General features: G+C 30.9%; 1 protein-coding gene across 4 annotated transcripts in view; it reads right to left on the bottom strand.

Annotated features, from left to right (window-relative positions):
* Kst (spectrin beta chain, non-erythrocytic 5 kst) overlaps positions 1-26,512 on the bottom strand; it is a 63,373-nt gene that overhangs the window by 28,502 nt on the left and 8,359 nt on the right. For 2 of the 4 annotated variants that reach the window (XM_072894245.1, XM_072894244.1), the window contains exons 1-3: positions 16,508-16,732; positions 11,601-11,851; positions 11,171-11,338 (exon numbers count right to left, since the gene is read on the bottom strand). In XM_072894245.1, coding sequence (XP_072750346.1) covers positions 11,171-11,338; positions 11,601-11,851; positions 16,508-16,535 — 447 coding nt within the window. In that variant the 5' untranslated portion in view covers positions 16,536-16,732. Of the gene's footprint in view, positions 1-11,170; positions 11,339-11,600; positions 11,852-16,507; positions 16,733-26,512 lie in introns of those variants that run through there. The other 2 variants (XM_072894246.1, XM_072894247.1) reach the window with 2 other exon arrangements.

The following is a 26,512-nucleotide window of genomic DNA, read 5'->3' on the forward strand; positions in this document are numbered from 1 at the left end:
CATTTATAACTTCCACAAATTTCGACTCAATAGCTCGCTTATTTAAATAAAAACGCATGCTGTTGGGAAAAGAGGATCCGTTTATTTACTCTAACGATCTACGATAAAAGCGTTTCGCGAATGATTTATTATTTCCTCCTTTATGAATCATTTTTAGAAAATCATTGCACGACTATATAAAATCAGAATGTAAATATAACTATAGAAAGATGCCGGAATCTATGATATTGCTTTTTTTATTTCAGAATTTTTCATAATTTTGATTCTCATTTGTACTTCACAATTGCGATCAACACGTGTAAACGCAGATTAAATATCTCGATTATCGTGCATAGCTATGCAGTCCATCATGCAAAATTAACATAATCATGGCTTTCGATGGTACTTCGGAGCGGCGTTCTTTTTAATTTGCGTGATTCGGTCCTGTGGGAACGATGCGCGCATATGATATGTAAGGAAGAGGCTGATTCTAACACGCAATTTACCAGATAAAAGGGCAGAAGGCTAGCTATCGAATTTCTTCAGAGATGCGCCGATCAACGATAATATACGTATTTGCGATAATTGACTGCCGATTGTTCCGTTCTCCGCTATGCGATTTCCTCGCATTAAAGTCTCGATTTGTTCTCTCATTCACGTGGACTAAAAGATTGTCGGAAAAATTGTGAAAGTTGAGAATGTTATATAATCGCGACTCATGATTCTATTTTCTTGAAATTTCACGTAAACATAAAAATAATTACAAAATTAAGAAATATTCAGTGCAATAACGGTTTAAAAAAAAAATTCATTTTTTTTAATGAATTAATTCTAAATTAAAAAATTAAATTTTTAATTTTTTAATTTGTTATAATAGTTCTTAAATAATTAAATTAAATACTTACTTTTTAATTGTAATAATATTAGTGAATAATCTTTAAATTATTCAACATTTCTAAACTTTAGTTTTATGGATTTTATGTTTGATCGAAAAGTTGAAATTATGATCATGGCTTGCTCTATTTTAATCTTTGTACTTCTTGGATCGACACTGCCGCAATTTCATACGACGATAACGCTATCTACGGATTATTAAATACGTACATATTATTTGATAAAACGTTAAATCAGGCAAACAACACTTTTCTCTCTTACTGTCATCGTGCGGGAGCGTAGAGTTATCAACAGTAATATCCTCTTTTTCATTGATATTTTCAGCCTCGTATCAGTTTCACGTGTCGTATCAATTTTCTATTGAAGTAATTTTCTAACACAGAACCCGTTTGCTGTACTTTCACCTCTGCCTTTTGCAATGTTCACTATCAGTGACTTGCTTAGTTCAATCTTTTTCAGCTGATAATGAAATGCAGATTCTGCTATATCATATCTCGTAATAGATTTAATATTTTTACTTTGACAAAGTAAAAAAATTAATTATAATATTTATATGTACATAAATATCATCTTAGAGGCAACAATTTTTGTAACAATTTAGATTTCAAAAAATTGGATAACCATATTAGCATTAATAACAGATTACACAGGATGCACTTGATATTACAAGAGTGATTGGTTGATACATGTTATAATCAATCAAAGCTTCCTTTCAGTAGAAATTATTATTTCTTATATGATCGATTACGTGTCATTATTAATGTGGGTTCTTCATAATAATATTCATGATGATCAGGATTTAGTAATGATTTTTCAAGGTTGGTTCTGCTAAATACTTATCTAACACAACAATCGATTTTTGAATACTGAAATACTTTGCGTTTCTTCAACAAATTTTCGATTTACGTGACCGGGATATTTTTTTCTAAATGATTATATAGTAGGATTTATTGCATCTATGTATCTGCTGAATCGGCCGTAATTATTTACAGCTCATATAACTTTTATTATTGTAATAAAAATGATGTGGATCACATAATTTTTATTACAGTAATAAAAATGATGTGAATCACATATTTTTAATATAATAAAAACGGGGTCTGTACAAAAATTATGCAAAAATTATATAAAAATAAATGAAATGTATAGTGATAAAATGTAATATGTTGTTGCTAATCAATATAGTTAACAACAGTGTCAATAAGATTAAAATAAATGACAAAAAAGATGTTTAAATTAAAACTGCAAATTTCTTCTTTAATACATATTGTTAGAAGAAAAAATATTATATCCTGTTTTACCCCTTTGCATTAGAAAATTTACGACAAGAGATGCATGCAGTAATTAAATCAATATTTGTTGTACTCGTTATTGGCAATTTGATAATCTCTTCAATAAAATTCTTCCGTTGTATTCGGCTCTGATCATCAGATTGCAACTGCAATGGAGACGTCTCACCAAGGTGAAGACGTAACGGACGTTAGCTGAGTCGAGGTCGAGCTCTAAACGGTTCTAAACGCCATTGTCTAACACGCAAAGATCAGAACAGATCTGCCACATAGGTATAAGAGTACAACAGAACAGCGAGAGAATAGTGTTGGAAGAATGAAGCCTGAGGGGCAGCAGGAAATTGCGGTCTACAGCAACGTGTCTAAATCTTAAATCAGGCACCAGAGAGCCACCGCAAATTAGATTCTCAGATTGAGAATATAATCTCCCATGGATATCGCTATGAATATTAATAAAAATATAGCAGAAAATAGAACATAAAGAAAGAAAAGAAAAGATATTTAAAAATCATAATCAGATACGATTATTTTCATAAAGGCATAAAAGAAAACAGAATAAAATGATCCATGAAAGGAACCGATATTCAAAATCGCGATTTACTTCTAACAAGATCAATGATTACCGCTTCCCAGGTTTCGTATCCTTCACACCCTTTGTTTAAATAGGCACTTTGTACTCTGTTCTATTGTATTCTCTTGTCTATGACGGTGCTGTCTGGTTTCACTTCACATCTGCAAAGCCTCGCGACGGTCTAGCAAGTTTTGCTTGCCGGTCGCTGACCTCCACCTTTCGTCTTTCTTTCTCCTTCGTCCTCCATCGACCACCTTGCGCTCTTGTCTTCTTCTTCTTCTTCTTCTTCTTATGGAGTTCGCAATCTTACTCGTCACACCCACCATCCTCTTGCCTGCCATCCGATTTGTGAGTCGCCGAAAATTTGTCGAAAAGAAACAGGAAAAATCAAGGAGTGTCCGATTTGCTTCTTTTCTTCTCTTTTTTTCTTTCGCTTTATCGTCTTTTGCTTCATCTCTCTTCCCATCTCTTCCTCACAGATTTTCTGTCTGCGTGTAATGTGCGCTGACCACTCAAGCGGGATCGTTCTCTTCTCAGAATCCCCAACAGATAGCTTCCTAATTACTTCGGGGTTGAATTCTTGCGGGTGCCTGGGAAGAACCCTTGGGCGATATAAAAGAGTCGCGTTGCCTTGTTTTTTCAATGCAAATCTTCTTGGCGTTCTTTCGAGTTTTTGTATTTTATAATATGATAACGACAAATAATATATTATACATTCAGATATTTTGATCGAACATTCCTAGGATAATTTTTCATTCTTTATGTAACATGTATCGTATCACAATAGCGATTTTTTAATATTTGTTTGATTATTACGTCGTAAAGAGGCTTTAGAAAAATATTAAAAAAGCATAAAACGCAATATAGATAAGAATTTTTAAATTAAATTTTTGAAAGTTTTATTTCTTTATTTGAAAAATACTGCATCCGCTATAAATTAATATATTAAAATAAATATAATTCTTTAAAGAGATGACAATTGTGTGGGATGAAATATTTTTCACAAATGAATTTGATAAAAATACTGCATCCGCTATAAATCTCGAGAATCTTTCATTTATATTTATAAAAAAAAACTTATTGCAATCTTGATATATAATCTTACTTAGTATACATTATGTCTTCAATGTATAAAAATGTGATTTAAGTAATTCTCAGACATTCATTCAAAAGAAAATTCATGCAGATATTACAGCACGATGCAGAGAAATTCGCCGTAACGAGAGCTCATTATTTAAACTTACGTTCGCCTACCGACCGTACGTTATTACGAAACGTGCGAATAGCAGGAAGAAACTCGTGCCGGATCGTGACTTTTCTTCGTAGATAACTTTCCACGCACGAGAAACGCGCATTTCATCAATTCGTCGCGCGTGTAAAAATCTCTTCGATTTTTTACACGCACGTATAGTAAGAAAAATGAGAGTCAAAAGTTAAATTTAAAGGTCTATCGATATTTTTACTAATTCGATATTGATATACTAAACACTCTAAATAAACTTCATTTTTCAAATCGTTTTCACTTTTGATTCATTTCAGCCATCATTTCAATTATCGAAATTAGTGAAACATGTAAACCTCTCTCTTTATACTTTGCCTTTCCTTTAATATAAAAAGCAAAATTGATAATATCAAAGCATACTTAGGCGAAAGCAAGGAAGCATTCGCCATGACACACGCTCGCTCGCGAAATGTTTACTCATAACGGACAGCTATAGTCATATCATCTTCCAGAAATAACTCGTGTCCTTTTTCGGGGCTTTCGGTGGGAGGTGAGCTCGTCACTTTAAAGACAGTCGCGTTATACCTCGATAAATTTGTGCGGTGCTCGAATGCATAAAGTAAATTTGACATTTGGGTGTGGCCTTTAATCCTTTTGCGCTTAATGCCTTTCGGAAATGTTTTTCCTTTCGCAGAAAAGTTATATATATGCTAAAGGACAAATTGAGATAACGGTCGCTTTTCGACATCGAGTCTTTGAATTTGAGTCTGATAATTAAAATGTTTTGACGAATCAAATTTTAGAGATTTAAATAAATGATTAGAGAGACTAATATTTTTGCTTACTTTTAAAAACAGGCTTTACTTATAAATAAATTCTTTATTAAAGATTTAATTATTATAATTGAAATGCTTTTCAATGAGAAAGAATTTTAAGCAAGAATTTTTATAATTATTTTTATATTAAATTCTATTATTTATATTAATTTCATTATAATTTAGCTGTACGAAATCTTTATCTTTTGAGAAAAAATCTATGTGATAAATACACAGGACTTTACACAGTAAAACTTGTTACATCACTTAGTGACTTGTTTTCATTATAATTAAATGATTTAAAATTTATAATTAAAGCACCAGTTTCTTCTGATTATAAAGAAGTGTTTGTTATGTGTATATATATGTGTTTGGCATAAGATTCTGAAGGTAGAAACAAGTAAATTTTTTAGACTTTTATTCAAACTTTTCCTGCGTTCTTTAAAAGAGGGAAACGAGAAACCGGTGAAAATCGTCTTTTGCAAGCGGTACCGTGCGCGCGATGTACCGTTGCCGATTGGAGTCGCAAAAAGTTGCACCGCAAAAAACGCGCACACACTGTCCCGTCTTCCCATGATGGTCTTCGATGTTAAGACACGGCGGTAAACGACGTCATGCATTATTTAGCAAAAGCTATGGATCACTGCTCACAGATGCAGTCGCATTCCGCCTATCGAAATTATGCGAATAGCTCGTGTAAATAATTTGACGAGATGGAGATCTTTTTATTTCGTTATCTTATGATTGATGGAAAAATTTAATATAGAGAGTAAAACCTATATAAATATATAATTTACAAAAAAGATTTACGTCTCATATATATAAATTATTAAATTTGTATAAATTTATTATTTTTATATAAATTATAAAATAGAAAATAATCTCTAATACTTACCGATAAGATGTGCAATAGCAGAGTTGATCAATGTAAATCTGTAAAATACAAATATATCCAAATTAAATAGAAAGAGAGCAGTGTCCAAAACTAGTATATCAAAAAATAATTGTTATAATTTTACTTAATTGAATTTTTCATTCGTCTTTTAAGCAATATTTAATAAAAAAGATTGCATAAAACAATATTTTTAGGTACATAATTTTATAAAATATAACAAAAATTTATTTTTTCTTTAATATAAACAATCTAAATAATTATAAATCTTGAACACATGTATAATGTCAAAATAATTTACATGTTATGAATATTTATATAAAACATTCATAAAATATTTTAAATATTTTAAAAATAAACTCTAAAATGTATTTTTATATATGCATTACATTACGCAATAATTTAAAATACATCACTATTGCGAAAATAAATAAATAATTTTAATTTCACAAGCAAAAAAGAATAAATTAAATAAGTTATGAATTGCTCAGCGTATGATTTCTCAGCTGTCATTCTATGTTCTTCCTTCTCTCTTATTTATTCTCCATTGCTTCTTCATGGCATTGATATTCGCGAAAATATAGTTAACTACGATTGTGCGTACATTAATCAATATTAGAGAATATTGTGATAGCGCATTATTTTGCATGGCGGTTATGACCACACATGATACATTATTATATTATGACAAGAAAATAAATACAAAAATTACAACTTGCTCGGTATATGAAAATTATATGATCAAATATATGCGCCACTCGTTCCGACAATGCTATCTCTATAGCTATAATGAATAAAATGCGTTCGCCTATCGTGGAAGTATTTTATAATTTGACGTTATAACATAAGTAGATAAATATAGGCAGAACAATATTTGAAAAGAAAGTCAAATTTGCTAACTGCTCGAGGAACATATTTTGAACACATTTCGATCGAATAAATCACAAAATATATATTTTTAACAACGATGCACAAACAAATTTATGTGGTATTTCGGTATTGATAAATATTAAGATATACGAAATTAATATAATTACTGCATTTACTAATTAAAAACATTGTGACATCAAAATCGAAGTTGTTTTTTATGATGGTTTTTTTTTTGTTAATCATCGAAGAACATGAAAATGACATCGATTTTTTTTTTATATCACGCGATATTACATGAGTCAGATTAATACGTAAAATAAATTGCTAGAAAATATATAATCGAAATTTAATATCGTAAATATAGTACATTTTTAACACAAATTTTGCGAAATTATTATTAATATATACAATAAATAGTTGTATATCTTTCTGTTACTTGGATCAAATAGTCGCGATATTTTCAGATTTATCGTGAGAAAATTAATTTTACAAGCTGTCATAATTATAATAAAATAGAGAATGATCACGGTTTTCTCTCTCGAAAAGAACACGCTGTCTGCTTACTTGATTTGGAATGATAATAAGATTTTTAAAACAGATAAATAAATAATAACTGTATGCCACAAAAATAAATAATAGCCCCATTTTACTATTCTCTATGACATAGGAATGAACACTATACTCCTATTATATTCCCATTTCTATATCATGCGATATTTAATTCGTTACTATTAAGAAATATTTAATACTTATGAAATAAAAGCAAACGGAATATTCCGTGTTTCTTGAATTTTAAATTTATTATTAATGAATTGTTAATATTTGATTGACTTTTCGTTACTTTAATAATTTTTCGCTGAATAAAATATAATCATTTTCGGATTGAGAATACGTAATAATATATGAGTTGCAGAATCGAGTGATTAAAGTAATCTAAATAGCCGTGACATTAACCCTTTATCAATAATTATTTGAAATTTAAAAGAACAGAATATTTCACATACTTTTATATTATAACACGTTGAATATTTCGTGACATTGAAACCAAATTATAACACGAACGCGGTGTTGTGTGCGACGTAGGGACTTTAGTGTTTACATACCGCGGCCTTGATGTCATTCGCGCGGTGACACTCGAGCGAGCAGGCAACAAGGAAGGCTGCTCCGTCGTAACGTTACGTTTCGAAACGCGATCATTCTCTATGATTATTTCAATTAGCGATTATCAATTCGCGTAAATGATTGATTAAATCCCGCGATGAGCGGTATGTAAAATTACCGCATAGGATTATATGATCCAAATAACGAAAAGACGTATACTGTTTATTAATATATATATATATATTTTTTTTTTCTTTTGTCCCGGATTTATACGTTGTTTTTCCTATGTTGAACTTTAATTATATAATTTCTAGCGATCTATCGCATATTAAGTTTGACTCACGTAATTTCATGCTATCAAGAAATCAATGTTGTTTTCGGTCATTAACAAAACATCACGAATACAATAGGGATCGATTTCTAGTCAAGCAACATCGCAACGCATTTCATTAAATACAGTTATTATTGATCATGTATGATATGTAGATTTGTTATTAATACCACATAAATTTTCGTTTATACGTCGTAGTCAAAAAGCATTTCACAAGATTCATGCGATCGAAATTTGTTCAATAAATAGTAGTCGGAAAATGTAACTATATTTTCGAATATTATAATCCGCTGAGATTTATTTTTAATTTTAATTTGTATATTTATCTACTTACATTATAATGTTAAATAATAAAAATATCCTAACATAATATACACTCTCTTTTTATTACTGACAAAGATAGCTGTGGCGAATGGCACATAAATTCGACCGCGTTCTCAAGTGCCGAGCGGATTATATTTTTGGCATTTATTTTTTCATCGCAATGTAATAAAGTGCGTGCAGTTAAGACTGCCGTACAAAGTGTCACGCGATCGTTGTATTCTATCGATTAGTGCGCGCTTCGTAATTAATCATATTTTTGCGAGTGAGTGCCATGTAGCAATGAATAAACAAAAGAGGAGGAAGCTCAGGGAGGCATCGGATGACGGCGAGCAATTGTAAGGTAAGTTTGTATATAACTTATTTAATTTGGTATTTTTTACTTGTTACTAAAATTGCTCATTAATCTCCCATAATAGTCTATTTTAAATTATTGCGTAACCGAATGTATATAAAATATTCTAGATTTTATTTCAATTACTTAAAATATTTAAATAATTTAATATTTTTTGTAGATACATGTAAAATATTTAAAACATTGTATTTCAGATTTAGATAATTTATACTAGTTTCTATTGGTTAAATTTTATGAAACTTTATATAAAAAAATTCTTTTTCATGAATTATGCAGTTTTTTATTAAGATTTAGGACAAATAAAAAATTCATTTTTGTGTAATAATTATTTTTTTAAATACTAATTATTTTGGACAGCGCAATTTTTATATAATTTGGATATGTATATCTGTATTTTACAGATTACAACATCAGACAACATCAACTTCATTGTTGCGCATCGTACCGGTGAGTGATTAATTTTTTATTTTATAATTAGAAGAAATGGGGATTTACGATAATTAGATATATACATACACATATATAAGATAGATATATAAAAATAAGAAATAAATTATAAAATTACTTTTTTAAAGTTATCTAAGCGTTTTCACTAGGCATTTTGAAAGTATTTAGAGAAATGAAAACTTCTCTACTTGAACAAACAATGATATCACATAGTTTTTTATATGTCGATGAATATATGTTGAAATATGTCGAAAGACAAGTTTTTCATCGCATGCGATAGACGACTGCTATACGCTCGACAATTTAACATAAGACTTTATAATGATTACGTTCATTTTACCGTGGTCAGTAAAACACTTGTCCGGTAAAAAGTATATAGCAGAACATCATGATCATTTCACAGAAATATGTTACCGCAAGTAGAAATATCTTGAGCCTACATCACTATATTCTCATTGAAATCTAAGAATTGTTATGAAAATAACATAAACGTCTATGTTTTTATCACTACTTGTATTCAATTAATTCTTATACTTATCACTTCGTGAATATTTTTGAAGAATCAGCGTCATAAAAATATTGTATCTTATACTAGCTATTTTATTGATCAAAATATTCAAATGCGTGAGTTTATTATTTTTAATTTGATTTTAAAACTCTATTTGTAAATTTTATCTAAAATCTTTATCTAAAAGTATCGCTGTAAAATATATTTTGCACATGACAAGAATACTTATTTTATCATTAATTGAAAACTGACATTTACTTTATCTTTAATTGATATCGTACAATCTATATTTCGGTAAATCTTATATCAATACCGTCAGTAAATTTAATCTGTAAATTAGACAAATCCAAGCTTTTAAAAATAGTTATTTATCGATAACTACCATTATCACGTGCTCACAATCTCGCTTTATCTCGCTATAAAATCCATATCCCAATTTTATGATGTCGTTTTATAAAAAACAAACTTTCATGCAACATTCGTACAGTTGCGTCCTGACATCACGCGTATTTCGTGATATTTCTCTTCGAGCAATTCACTGCGGAAGCCAACGGTACGTCGCAATGAGCTCGACGAAACCCGGCAAGTGTAAATTCTCATGAATGGCCTCTATCCTTCGTGACTTATGACATAATAGTTTCACGGCATATATATGTCGAGAGGAACCGAATGGAACACGAGAAAGAAGTTTTAAATTTCGAACCGTAACGTAAGATCTGCGCAGGCAAAGGCATGCCCGATGATGCATTGGTGCATTTGCATTAAATCCGTCAAACTTAAAGGAACCAGGAAGTCACAGAAATCTCGTGATCTTCCAATTCTTCTATGATCGGAAGAAACGCACCGTACGTCATAATTTCTCAATTATTTTGCATCCGTTAATCCATCCACGAAAATCTAGGTGTCTAATTTCTCAACTTAGACTTTAGAATTTAGATTCATTGATAAATAGCGTGAATGTGTGAGGAGATACGAGAGATAGAAAATAACAGTGAACAGAAGAAAGGGAAAACGGCATAGTGCTTAAATAGTGTCGTTAAATTAATTATCTGAATGATATTTTACGTTGATAATAGCGCCAAAAAATATATTCATACTGTAACAAATTAGATATTAATACCTAATATTGTAATGTTAAGCGATTATTTAATATTTAAGTTACTTAAATTGTACTTAGATTGGTTGTAGCAAAAATTTAAGACTGGGGTAATATATTTAACACATTTGCATCGAAATGTACACTGTCACGACGATCTACAGTCCGACGGAAAAGTTACGAGCGGGATTTAACGGGCCTGCTTATTGCCCCGCTAATTTATCCGGCACTCGACTTCGTTCTTGGGAGCTTTTTCGCCTTGGGCCTTTATTTATTCCTCGACAAACAAAGTTGTTCGTGCGGCCAACACATACAACCACGCTGAACCTTAGTTGATCTTTCGCTCTCGAGAGGTTTTCGAGAGTGAGAGCAACGTTCGAAGAAACACACACTCGAGACCCGAAAAGAAGGGAAAGAGAGAAAGAGAGAGAAAGAACAAAAGAAAAGAGGCAAGCCATGCTCTCGGGAATACACATTACCTTAGTGTGGAGGAACGCCAGGGACTTGTTCACGTTTTCGATTTTGTGAACTCGCATGCGCCCATTATTGGGTTTGGCCAATCGTTCGCCGGAGATGATCTCTAATAGTTTCAGTAACTTCTTGCCATCTGCTAGATCGGTGAACAGATCGTCCACCTCCATGCGCGCCTAAAACGTCAATTTCAAATTAATATCATCCAACTCGAAAAGATACAGATAATATAATTATGAAAAATTAATATTCATTGAAAATAACTTTTCGAGACACAAAACTTATTAATGCTACATATAAATATTTTAAGAGAGAACATTCTTGAGGTGACAAAATAAAAGTGTGTTATTTATATATTAATATCTATATATATAATATAATAATATATAATAATATAATATAATATATAAAATAGAAAATTTTGAAAAAATTTTTTACTTTTAACAAAAATGAGTTAATCCATTTTGTGAACGTCTTCTTCTGAATATGAAGACGTTCTTCTTGCAGGGCCTTGATACGGCCCTGCTCGAACTTGAGAACGTCCTCCCTCTGAGTCATTCTCTTCTGTATCTGCGCACCACCCCTGTATCTGTCAATTCTAGGTGGCGGATATGCGGAGGCGTATTCGAGACTACGGGTCCTTTGTTGGGGTGCGGCGCTGGGCCCGGCGCCGGGCACATACTGCGCCCCTAGAACAAAAAACATCCGCTTTTAAAGCTAGTTCTGTTAGCATTTTGTTAAACGTAGTGTAAACATGCATAAATGCATAAATCGGAAACAGAACTATAAATGTTCTCCAGAAGCCTTAGCGTGCACGACATTTCCTTTCTGGAGAGCACGTGCTTGAAGATCTTTTTTTCGTAAGCAGCTGTTCCCACGTCCCTGTCACGCAAATATAAATAGACATTGAAGTTAATCAGCGACGAATAACGAAATCAAAAAGGATACTCTCTGAGTAGTCATTTTTGAAGACTCGAGCCGAAATTTCTTAAAAATCGAGTAAAAGTTTCTGCTAATATTCTAAATGGTAGAAATTAATTATTTTGAAAACTAAAATTTTAATGAAAATATTATAGACATTTGTAAAGTACTATATTTGTAAAGATTCTATTTATAATTGAATAATTTTCTAAAAATATAGATCTTAACAATTTGTAATATAAAGTTTTTATCATGTTTTTATCAAAAGTGAAACATAAATCAATTATCGTGTTAATTTAAAATCGCGACGCGTGTTTTTAATTCCAAATATTATTTATAGTGTAGTATTGCATTTTGTGCATAGTGTTTTATTGCTGCAAGTGATCTTAAGGAAAATCATATAATATATCAATATTTGTCTCATTAATCGACTTCACATTCCGATTCCATTAAGTAGATGTTTTTTATATCTATTGGATATTGATTCACGGACGGGATAATAGTTTAATTAAAACCAAGAGACAAAGATTCGATAACTTCTGTAAGTTACGATCTTTTATTATCTTGAAATATAACATTCTAAAGCTGCAATATTGCATTGTCGATTCATCATGACGTATTAAATAGCTATGCGCCGATAAGAAACTATCGAACTATCTTTCTCCACAGAATTTAACTTCGTCAGATTAAAACGTATATCGTTTGTGCGATCAATTTTATTATTCATAAAATACAAAAATATAAAACAATATCAAAAAATAAAAAATATAGTAAATAGTTGAAAATATTTTTTTATTAACGATTACACTTATTCTAAGCTGTTTTCAAAATATGTACTCTGTACTTTAGATAATTAAAGAAGTAAAAGCTAAAGTATACATGTATATATGTATCATTTTATCATTTTTTTTGGTATCTATGCGATAAGGTAATGAGGCGTATTTATCATAAAAGAGACTGATTGCTTTAATTGAAAGAGTGGACATTGTACAGCGTTTAAAATAAAAACACATACGTCGACTTTTCTCGCGCGAGAGTACAACCAATAAGGCATCTCCTTCTTGGAAGGATTAACGAGCCGTGATAACTTTTACGAGTAGTAGTATTTACGCAGCAGGCAGATAAGCGGAGAATCGAAACTCGTATGCGCCAAAGTCAATATTCGAGAACGAAGCGTATAAAAATATTCGCGACAATTTTAATCCGAATTTTCGGGATTACGTGGATTAAATTGATCTAAAATGCGCAGGAACGTAAATACTTAATCAACTTTGTTGCGAAAAAATTATTTTTCAGAAGACGAGGTGATAAATTTGAACAAGGATCATCGCATATCACAAATTAACTTCTTTATAGAGATGATGAGACTCATAAATATTATATTTCTAGACAAAATAGCTATTATATCAGTACTAATAAAAGTAAATTAATTAATTTAACGTTTCGATCGGTTATTTGATTTGACAAATTTATTTGATTTAAGAATCAAATCAATTAGAGATTCTTAAGAATATTAGCGTTTATTTTGTGTCGAAATTTATTACGATGAGATAAATTTTTCTTTAATAATAGAAAATGATGCAAGATACTTCATACATAATTAATTAGCATACATAATTAGTTTTCACTACATGTAGTGACACTCTTAAAAAAAAATCAGCAGTCTCAGAATAACGTAAAGATGAAAAAAATAACGAAAGAGGAAGAATGAATTGTATTTAATTTTCTCCAGAGTTATCCGAGAATGCTAAACTCGCATTTTATACAGTTTTCGACAGTTTGATAATAAGTACAAATATACGACAGCCGACAAGGCGACTTGTTTTTTACATTTGTGACACGAGATTATTGTCCTCACTTATTGTTACTTTGACTACAAAGATGCTGTGTCGTAAATTTTTCTTCCAACCTTTAAAAGAACGCAGCAGGAATGTGAGCACGAGCGTAAATTGGCTCAATGTGAGGAGCGCAAAAGAAAGAGATGCGTATGCTGGAAAAAGCACGCACAACTTTGAAGTGTCAATTATGGCAGCTGCGCGCATGCGACTGCACGTGCGGGATGATAGTTAATGTGTACTTGCACGTGCGTGACGCGCTTGTAATTCCGTGTCCACGCGATTTAACGCTAGACCGCCGAACGTTGTTTGAAGTTGTCAGTCTGTCGGATGAATCTTTTTTATATGTGTCTGGAAACCTTGTATTTTTTATTTTTACTTTTACTTGTTCTATTATAAAAGAGAGAGAAAGAGAGAGAGAGAGAGAGAGAGAGAGAGAGAGAGAGAAAAGTCTAGACTTTTAATTAACTCCAGTTGGAATGCTACAGCAACATGCAAGTTCAGAATTAAGAGTTGAAGGTTAAAGTTTAAAAATTTAGAATGTATATGATAAATTTACATATATAAAATTTATTATTATAAATATTAATTTCAATAGTATGCAACTCTTTTTAAATTTTTTGATATACTTTTGAGACTTCTCGATTAATAAATAATATGTCAATACTTCTAATACTAATGGGCAATATTAATTAATTGGCATTTCAAGAATTGTGTTCTTGAAATTGATATTAATGACCACTAAAAACAGGTATTAGAAAGTTCGCTAATAGAAAATGTGTTATCTCTTTTTTCTCTTCTCGCAAAGAGATGAAGAGAAGGATCAAGGACGTGTCTCGGTGAATGCAAATTAAAGGACACGCTTTCACAAATCGTCGAAATTCGTTTACATACGAAAATTTTAAATGTCACATCGTCTGGTTTGTGATGTCACACCCCGAATTGCGCACGCGTCGGCCGCTGTCTGGAACGCTCATTTCGAAAGTGGATTAAATGCGACATCTTCGCGATAAATTGTGTTTTGAACGGTAACGCTTTCACATATTGATATATTAAACAGAACGTGACGGATATCGATTATCAAAATGGAAGTTGGAAATTTATGGATTCACAAATGCAGCAATTTAAGTGAGAAAGTAGCTTTTCCGAGATAGTAAAATACAATCCTTTGTAATATGTTGATACTAGAGATCTATTGAGAGATCTATATATCAAGGAACAACGATATCAAAACTTTCTAGTACCGAGGATCTAATAACAAGAATATTGATTGCCAAAGGTCTGCGGTATCGAAGAGCTGAGGTAGCGGTACCTGGATCTATATCTCTGCTACCAAGAATCTATAATATCAATGATTTATGGTCTCACCTAACCAGTAACCAAGGATCCATCAACGATTTATGGTATTGCAGATGATGTTAAAGATTTATTATATCAAGTGTCTATAATGATGGTAGCGAATAATATCTACGATGTTAAAAATTTATTATTTCGAGCATCAATTAGAAATACATCAAAATTTTGATGACAAAAAAAATATCAGACTCATGAAGATCAAAGTTCTAGAATAACAAGAATGCAACAAATTTATAAAATTAAAAATTCATATAAAAAAATTTATAGATTCAAACACACACGCAGCATACACAGACACACAAAGGGGTAATGACAACATTTCGGCGGATTTGATTAGAATACTTGGATAATTAGATGTGTACGAAGTATTCTTACACCACAGTCGAATTGTGTGTTAGTGACTATGACGTGACATATATTTAGCATGAATTCCTTGAGCGTGACACGCAATACATAGTCTCTCGCACGTGTTAAGTACGTTTCATACGGCTTACAATAAGGAGATATAATATATAATATATATATTAGTAACGATATCTTAATCAAGGTGACATTGCTTAATCCTTCATGGAAACGAATTCACATCTGCCAATTTGATAAATCTCAGTATTGAAAAATATAATTTTTCAATTTTTTCTTTATTTCTGTCTTAATTATTATGCTAAATTATATTTTAATATTTTTAGAAAAAAGATATTTTTAATTTTTTTACGTAAATATATTTAGAAATATAATTATAATTTATAAATCTTTTAAATTTATTTCATAAATTTTTTTGCATTGCTATAATTATTATAAAACTGTAAATGCATATTAAAAATTTCTTTTCATTATTTAGAAATTTTTCGAATTTATTACAAGACAACGCTAAGAAGAATTTATAATACATAATATGACGTGTATGAAATGTCAATATTCATTTGAATTAACTAATGCAGTTTATTTTAATGCATGACTTGTCGGATAATCCAAAGTTTTTCTGATAGATTAGTTAATGGCGAATGGTAGATTAGAAATTCCACTTAGCTTGTCTTATCTGCGAAGATAAGATGGTGTAAACAAGTGGGGTTATTATTAAATTATCCTAACACATTTGTGATTAGACACTGTTCAAGCTTAACTATAACGACTAGAATCATTCCATTACATTAACTATTTATGTAACAAAGGAATATACACGGTGAGAAGGAATTTACGGAGCAACATGCACAATGATAATTCTCATATATTTACCAGAATAATAACGTTGATTGTACGCCATAGAATTACCAATGTTTTCACGTACGAAAATATTTTGATCTCGTGTTTTCAATTGCGATTTTCATCCTCGAATTCTTTATAAATACATTAATTATATTTAATTAATACGTGAGATGAAACACGAACGAACGGTGACACCCAACTGATTCAGTCACCAGTCGAAGACCACTGACAGGACTGTTATCACGTATCGCATGTGTATTATGTCGGCTGGCTTATTTATGTAGCAGAAGCTAAGTACATATACGTGTGTGGCAACACACATAGGCGTAGAAGTATAGTAAACTAAAATGGACTAAAATTCGCAATGAGAAAGTAAAGCAAAAAGAAAAACTAAAGTAAAGAAGAAAATAAAATTGATAATAATTAAATTTTAGAATATAGGAAATTGTTGAAAGATTCAATTAATTTAATATAAATGCAAAATATTATTTACATATATTGTTATATATTATATTATGTTAAAAAATACATTACAATGTATAATATTCTATAGTGTTATGATTTCTAAATTAACTTTCAAAATTAATTTAAATTTTTAACCTGAGTGAACTTAGATGTAGCAAGTTTTGGACGATATTTATTTGAACAACAATATTTCAAAGAGATTAATATAGACTATGTGAAATATGTAAGGAAATGAAATATGACTAAACAGGCGAATTATAGTTGTTAATGCAAAGGATATACAATTGCATAAGAACTGTGTGGAACTTAATCCGGGTCTTTTAACTTAAAGAATGCACCGTTAAGAAGATACCTCTTACGGAATGTTTTTTAATAACACGTGCGTAATGATAAGCCTAACCTCTTAAATTTAATTCCAGCGGGAATCCGAGCAAAATAACATGAGCTTAAAATTATCTCGTCTTCATCAAAGTATCTATCTCATTATACTATTAGAGATTATAATAATTTTTTGTTTCTTTTGATCTCTCGACTTTTCTCAGTGTTTTACTTTTTATGTCAACATTTATTTAAATTTGCAATAAAATTTTTACATATTTTAATTTTGTATCTTTTAAATATCGTCTATATTTTTCATCATTTAATGTTTTTAATTAAATGGCAAGATTTTGGAGTATTCTATAGGTAAATAATAATTTTTTAAGCGAAGGTAAACTCGTATATCTGTTGGGGTAAACTTGCCTGAATTTGTATATTTAGGGTCAGTAAATCTTTTCACGAAGCTTTCCTAGTAGCTAGTGTGATATTCTTTGTGTATCCTGTCCTAAGAAAAGAGTAAATTATGAAAGAAAGACAAGGAATGAGTTCAATTTCATGTTTTTACTGACTCAAGATATCTACACGAATCTTGAATTTTGTGAAAACTAGCAATGAATTTAGATTACGTAATTGATTATCAAATAAAAATATTCGTCTGAAAAAAATCAGCAACATTAATATGACTGATAGTATGTTAATTACAGAGCGGCCCTTTAATCGTGGGGCCGTCAATGCGGCAGGAAGAGCGGAATCGCACCGGAAATACGGCGATTGCGTTAAAGTGAGTTCGGTTTTTTGGCCAGAAGTCATCTTCGCATATAATATGAGATACTATTAACTCAAAGCTGCGCCAATGAAGCGAGCGAATAAATTTTTATTGATCTTATCGAAAATGCGAAGATCGATTTATTGCTTATACTAAATTAGATTAGATCAAGATAATTGATACCTGTGTGTACAAAGAAAAGCTCTAAAATAACGATGATGATACAGAAATAAAACCACTGTAAACAACATATATATGTGTGTGTGTATATATATATATATATATATAATATTACATATTACCTATATATAAACTCTAAACAAATTAAAAGATTAAAAAAAAATATGTTTTACAGCTCCACATGACTTTTATGTCATACTTTATTAATTGTAATTGATAAAAATATTTTTGTAATTCTCCGAAAATAATTAATTTAATATTTACTGCAAAGAAAATTTTCAATCAAAGATTTATTAAAATGAATTTTTATATTTAATACCAAATTGCTACTCGATCGGATTGAAACGCTCTAGAAATCGAACGTATTCGTGATGAAGATGATACCGATACTGTTCGAAAGGGCATTGTTGTTGCTGGCAGGAAGCGCGGAATTGCACCGGAAATACGGTGAACGCACCGAAAGAGCCGAGAGAGGAGCTGTATGTGCAAGACTAGCAGACCAGGTGAAATCGGAGCCGTATTATTATCGGCGCTCGTTCTGGAAAGTGCTGGCCCGTTCTGTTGACACTGATAGCTGAGGCAAACATTAATTCATTTTCGTATCGTCATACGCACGTATGTAACCACGTATCCACGGCAGAAGCGAGTTTCGTGATAAACGTACCGTGTAGAATTTATAGCGACACTCAGTCCCCTTCTTCTTACTCTCGAGCGAACGAAGAAATTTAATCGCTCGCGAGAACATGATTTAAAGTACAACGATGTAATTAAGCAGTTGCATTCAGAATTTTCATGAAACAGAACCGTGTTTTTTTTGATTGAAGACTCGTTTTAGAGTAGCACATAATAAAGAACACGAATCGTGTACATAATAACGAACATGAATTAAAGATTTACGAGAGATGATTAATGATTAATTCTATAGTATTATATTAGATATAAGAAATAATTTTTTAAAGAGGAGCCATGTTAATTTGACTAGTAGCTCATTTATTTTTGCGTAATAGAAGAAGTAACTGAAATACATACATACCCTCTAATTTTAACAATTATCAAATAAATACAATAAAAATGTCAATCATCAGCTGAACTGTCAAAGTATATAATAATCTGCCATTTAGTAATCATGTAGTTTTGTCTCTTACGATTATCTTTTCTATCGATGTTGATAACTTGTGCAATATCTTCTGATTCACATTCATATCAACGTGTACATACAAGGAAATAAATAATACGCAATAACGACTTTGAAGTTCAAACATAATGACGACATGCCTATTTTTGGACTATGACATTATAGGAATAAACACTGATGCCACTTTTTGAGCATTTATTGTAGCACTATTGTACAGCTATTCGCATTTCAACACCCATGTGTGGATCTAGTCTTATAAATAATTAAAGCTTTAAACACACGCTTTAAATAATTATTATAAAATTGCCATAAAATTAAAATTAAAATTAGAATTGCGTTCAATTATTTAATATATATTATTGTTAAAAAATCATTTTTATTTTGATTTCTTACTTTTATCTGAAATAAATCAAATTATGTAGAGAATATATATTTTGTATTACGTGTATTGCTCCTCTGTCACAAATGATGAAGCTTGTTGAGTCATCTCTATTTTGCACTTGGTATATCTCGGAAGTGAAATAGAAAAGAAATTGAAATATTTTATTACTCTCGCAGAAACAGAAATTTTTCAGCACATATAAATATTATACATGTACGTTATTCTGTGCGATGAAATAATCTCTTGTTGAACATTCCACAACGATTATAGAATCGTATCTTATTGGGCATATGTGTCATAGACAGTTTTATGAAATATCACGCAGCCTTTCGTGGAATTATTTATATTGTGTATCAAATTATTCAGGTTTCTATAAATTTTATGTCACTTTCTAAAAAGCTCAAAGAAGTGAGAAAAAAAGAAAAGGATGAAATTATTATTATTAAATATTTATAATTATATATTTATAATTAAATATTTATAATTAAATATTATAAATTATTATTAAATATTGCACTAATGATTAGAAACATTTCAATGTAATATTTTTCATTAATGTTTTAAAAGTAATTTTATTTTTTCTTGTAATGTCTTTGATTTTTTAATGAAGCCAATTTTAATAAAAAAAATAAATAAAAATCTGAATATTATTAAAAATAGTTTATCGTAGTCTGATACTCGTAGACATAAAAAAACATAGTCTATTTTGATATTTCTGTTGATGAATTTAAAATGAAACTGCGAATAATTATGTCGATTGTTCACGAAATAATAAAGTAACAGCTTATACGCATACTTATAAAAACCGATATCAATACATATAATTAACAGTATTAATTATAACATGTACTTTAGAGCCATAATTAAAATTTCCTTGAAATTCTGAGAATGCGAAATTTAAAAAATCTATATTTTATTATTCTTTACTATTTTATATAAGGATTTAATAATCGTAGCGACCGAAGATAAATTTTCGAAGCAGACGCGAAGCCATATGCGAGCTCATGCCGACGCGTAACGACCTTAGTGCTCTTCTAAGAGTTCGAAAACGCTTCAAGTGACTCAGCCATTAGATCGTGGAACGCAGAAAAGAACGTTGCCGGTAGACTTGCATACTCATCCGAATTCGAATTGTGCAATAGAATCGCTGAACATCAGCGGGATCCATCGATATTAAGACGTCACTACGGCGTACTCGAAATCTGTTTTTAATGGCGATTGTAATCGCCGTTAATAAATTTTCAGACATCGCGGTAATTTAGATGAAGATTATTCCGTGTATGTGTGTGTGTTCCGGACGGAATATCCTTTACTTTTTCACACGATTTATAAATTAAATTAAATCTACTGACATTTTATCTACATCGGTCTAATTGAATTTGGTATGCGAGATTATTATTTTGATAAGACCGCAATAAGAGACTGGTGCAAAAAAAAGGCCGATGTGCATAAACAAATAACACTCCATTTTGCTAATGAGATAACAGAAATTTCTAATATTCAGCACAAAATATAAAGCTTACATCGATACTTTGTGATGTCAAATAAAATCTCGTGAAACTATGTCATATCTTATATAACACATTTTTCTTACTTTACTCATGATTTTCCGACATAATATAATATATCACTTTATTTTTACGAATGTGTATAGCTTGGTTCATATATTCTCCAATTATTTCCGGATTCAATTAGACGAAGATAAAGTTGAACTTTATCTCGTGAAACAAATGTTACGTAAGAATATGTAAATATCTTATTTTGCGTGATGACTTAACATCACAGATAATATTGTCGGTACTTTGGCTGGTTTCCGTTTTGCCTTATGGCCATACGTTTTCGAGACAAGGATGTCTCGACTGTGTGATGATATATCCTCATGTTCCTAAATATTTATCTTGCGTGCTTCGTCAACGCTTTGAGCGAAAGACTGGGACAGTTTTAGTTATTCTGTTACTGTAGGATCTTATTTCTGTCCAAATGGATGAATCATAAAGTAAAATACTTGGTATAATATTATTTACAACAGTTTTGTGTAATAATAAAGTACTGAAAAAATATAAAATTTAAACCGCGGCAAATTTCGTATGCAAATTTTAAATATATAAAAAATTTTTAATATTAATAGATTTTTTCTAATATCAAGATCACTAGCTTTTTTGATAATTAAACATGTATTACAATTTTGTATTCTTTATTAATGGATCCATATTAAATTTTTATTTGCATATAATAATAATGCAAATGAAGGTTTGCGATAATATTTCAATTAATCTTGAAAGGATTGCATCAATTAGAATTGACAAGCTTTTATTATCTCCAGAATAGTGCGCACATAATTACGTATCAATATGATCGACTTCTTGATGAATAGTGATTTTTATTTCTCATTAAAGTCATCTCTAATTGCTGTTCAACATTAATTAAGCTCCGGAGATAACGCCACCGTGCGAGGTCAAAACGATCTTCCACTTGTCAATCTGACCATCGGTGAAATTGACCCCATTAAGTCTACTTTATTCTGCCTAATTAAGAGACAGTTTGAATATCCGGTAAGCAAGCACGCGCCGACAGTCCATTTGTCAAACGGATCATTGCGTGATGTTTCTTTTTAAGTAACGGGTAAAACTAAAAAAAAGTATTTAAAATTACGTAAGACTTTAAATGGACAAATGTAACCAAATGTGCAAGAAATTTTTTCAAGATATTTTTTATTATTTTTTTGTGATTGCGATTTATTATCTGATTTTATATCGTCTTATCACATATTATCATTATATCTTATTATCATTATATGCAACTAGGGATTAACTGTCCGTTTACTTTTTAGACTCCATCAGTATTAATCCCGAGTTTTAAGTGTATTTAAAGCAGATAATTCCAAATTAAATAAAAAAATATGTGGTATATGTAAAAAAAAACGCAATTTTATAAAATAATTGCATGACATAATTTATGAAAATACTTTACTTGCGGCTTATGGAACTATAAAGTGTAATTTATTTCCTCGCAGGTTACATGATAACGCGACTCTTTATTCTTTTGCAAGAAGCGCTCTCTCATTTTGCAATATCTATGATCGCATATCATACGCGATAGAAAACCGCGACAATCCACTCAGTAATCGCCGTAATGTTTGCACAACGACTCGTTTATTGCCAGCTCCGTAATCTCTCAAAGTTCTTCGCATGCAGAAACGCCGCAGAAACAAAGTAGCCGCTGTGGTTTGCTGCAGGAAATACTTATTACGGTAATCGGTAAAAACAAGAAGAGATTTATAATGATTTTAATAAGATCCATCGCGTTTATCTCGGTCTCATTTTTGTTCTTTACGAAATATAACACCAAGAGCGTCAAATGCAAACTAAAGACCATATCTGTTTTTTAAATCAAATCGACAATTTCGGATATGCATTAATCCATACAAATTATCTTTTTATATGATATTATTTTGAAAAATTTGAAATTTAGATTCGTGAGTCGATTTGAATGCATCTCCCGGTGTTGCATATACCGACTATCACATCGTATGTGATCATCTTTAATAAATGTGTTGGCAAAAAAAAAAAAAAAAAAAAAATACTTCGAAAATATCTTTTCTCGTTTTTAATTCCGTATCTAAAATTGTACTTTATTATAATAGGTTTTTCTTCCTATTTATGCAGAATATATAATTATTCAGGATTATCGTCAAAAGCATCTGTGTTTATTACGACGCGACTTCGCAGTAAAATTTATGCGTTTACCACGTAGATGCGGCGAACAGCGATTTCCTCTCTCGCGCGAACATCGGTCGGCAGACTGGTCGGTATTGCGTTAATAGCTTGTTAATTTCACGAGGTGCGTCGGTAACGTAATCGCTTAATACAAACAAATCCGACACGCAGATTACACGCAGAACAAGTTCTGAACGGCACGACACGAATCGTGTATCTTCGCGACGACGTTTCCTGTAAGGAAACCCGCAAAAGTCGTACGTTGAATAACGTGAAAGATGAAGGACGGCCGTATAAAGAGGAAATGTATAATCTTTCTTATGTTTTATAGCTGTCGGCTTTAGGTTAAATTGATGGCCAGGTTAATGAGATCTAATATTGCAAATGTGAGCTTTATTCATAGAGCAACTTCGCTAAAAATTCATTACGCTAATAAATTAACATAGAATCTTTTATATTATGTATATTATAATTGATTTATTATATACATATATCTGCAGACAGAATATAACGATATATCCATGATTTATGATTCCGTTGCAAAAATAGCACTTGTTACGGAGTTGATTCCGTAAAAGTACCACGCCTTTCCCGTTCTTGTTTAATTGGCGAGTGTTGTAACATTGCTTGAAATAATGATCAATTAGAAATTCTAAAAAATTGCAATACTATACGGCTTGCAACCACCGAAACAACATCCTTTTTCCTTTTAAACTTTCAAACGAGTATAGCGGTGCGTTTCATAAACGCAACAATACAAAATTAAAGGGACATAACGTTATTTGATTTAAATTTACGACGGCGATTAACTGTAATTACTGCGGCGAACGACTTCTCGCTAGACGACTTATTACAGCGTGTGAATGAATCATTGCTATATGTTTCCTGCAAGCATTAAGAATTAGCTTTCACGATACATATTGCGGAATTTAAGATTCCCCGTTCTATCAAAACGTTCGTTTAAATGTAACGTACATTTTAAACTGGTCAATTATTTTTCCCAGTGTTTAACGAGCGGAATAAGCGCGGAATTAATTAACATAATTTTTTCTTTTTTTTTTTTTTTATTAAAACGGACATATACAATTCGATATGCAATATGCATCAATTACATAATTTATATACGCTATGCTTTGATTGTACACTATGTTTTCGTCTAAAACTTTTCATCAAAGTAATATAAAAAAATTATACCGTAAATCGTTTCAGTTGGAAGAATGAGAAAATATGTTACGATGAAAAAATGGAACGCGGAAATTACTGCTATTCGATATGAGGCGCTTATATTCTTTTCTCTTTTTTTTTTTTTTTTTTTTTTTTTGAGTAACATCTTTTAATTTGCTTTAAATATTTCATAATGATTTGACGAGTAGAGAATTAACGAATAAAAACGGTTCACCGATATATTGTTAGGCGATATATATATATATAGTACGGCAACAGGTTGGCTGACGAAGTCAGCTGGCGGACATGAATGGAAGATGCTATTTCACGAAAATGTGGTGCAACAACAATGCAGCGGTATCTAGTCGTGGTATCTTAAGCGCTTGCACATGAGACACGCATGCACGAGAACATGCGCCGCGTGGTATGAGAGATGTCCTTTGTAAGTTTCGACTTAATAGTCCTCATAATCCCACGTGCCACATTCGTCTTTAATTCTCTTTCTCTTATGCGAATCCCGCGCTATCCTAATGCTTCTTCGACAAAGCTATATTTACCGCACTATTGTGTCCGCCCTCTCTCCTTTCTCCGAGTAATATTTAATGCATTCCGTGAAATAAAAATATCCATGTATCTCTCTCTTTCTGAGAACTATTGTAAAAAGTATAAGTTTATATTAAAATTAAAATATGGATTACTTGACAACATTTTGATAACTTGCTATAAAAAAAAATGTTTAATATATATAACCAAATTTAATAAATTTTATAATTATAGTATTGGATAAAAACAAATTAGTTTCTTATTCATATCAATTTTTGTTTCGGTTAATTTTTCGACATCTGTAATATTAACTTCGCATTTTAGAATTGCATAAGGCACGATTATACTTGAAGAAAGAATTACAACTGTATATCCGAGCATGAAATTTTGCTCGATATGAATACAATAGAGAGCAGAATAACGCGAACGGAGAACATAAACAGATAATTTAAAGTCCAATGAATAGAGAACCATACCGAACGGAAGTCGGGGTATTGATAAATCGCTAAGAATTGATGCCAATTTAGCGTCTCGCGACATAGCATCACTATTTTTCGTTGAACTAATTACAATTAACAACTCTGCTCGAAGAAGCAGACCGTATATAACATGAAATTAATGAAGCCAGTTTCTTAATAGAAATCTGATCTAACGAAGAGCACGTCAGATTTTCTCACAATGCATGAGTATCTTTGAATAGTTTCTAATTTAAAGGCGTTCATTAAAGTTAACGATGCTTTGCTCCCATCTGTATCGAATGTTAAAATTATTTCATTGACAACTATCCAGGAATATTCTGCTCATATGAAACATTGATACTTTGAAGTAACTTTAACCAAATTTTAAATATATATATATAATAACTTTTCAATAGTTTCTGCAAAATACAATTAATTGCATTAATTTATAGTCGTCTTATTATTTTATATTACATTATCGAATATGCAACTGATGACGATAACAGTGCTCAATCATGAATCAAAATTCACACATCATTTCTATATATATATATGTATATAATTTTCTTTTTTTGTATATAATTTTCTTTTTTTTTTGTAATGATTAATTTCGATAAATAATATCGATATGAACGAATAGAAAAAAAACATCTAAAATCATCGTTATATTGTGAATACTTAGACTAGAGTGAAAGTGGCGAGCACCTACTTTGAAGATCGTATCGTCGTATAAAAACGATTCTACCGCATGAAGATTCTGCACGTAACGCACGCGCATATATATGTATATATGAATGCACGTACGTAACGTTTTTAAGTCAGAGGTCGGCAACCCGCAGCTCCGTTACACGCGCGGCTTTCTTAATTAATTGAGTAAAAGATACATCGTGCACCCCGTTCCGATAACA

This window comes from Anoplolepis gracilipes, chromosome 6, assembly GCF_047496725.1.
Source record: "Anoplolepis gracilipes chromosome 6, ASM4749672v1, whole genome shotgun sequence".
Classification (NCBI taxonomy): Eukaryota; Metazoa; Arthropoda; class Insecta; order Hymenoptera; family Formicidae; genus Anoplolepis; species Anoplolepis gracilipes.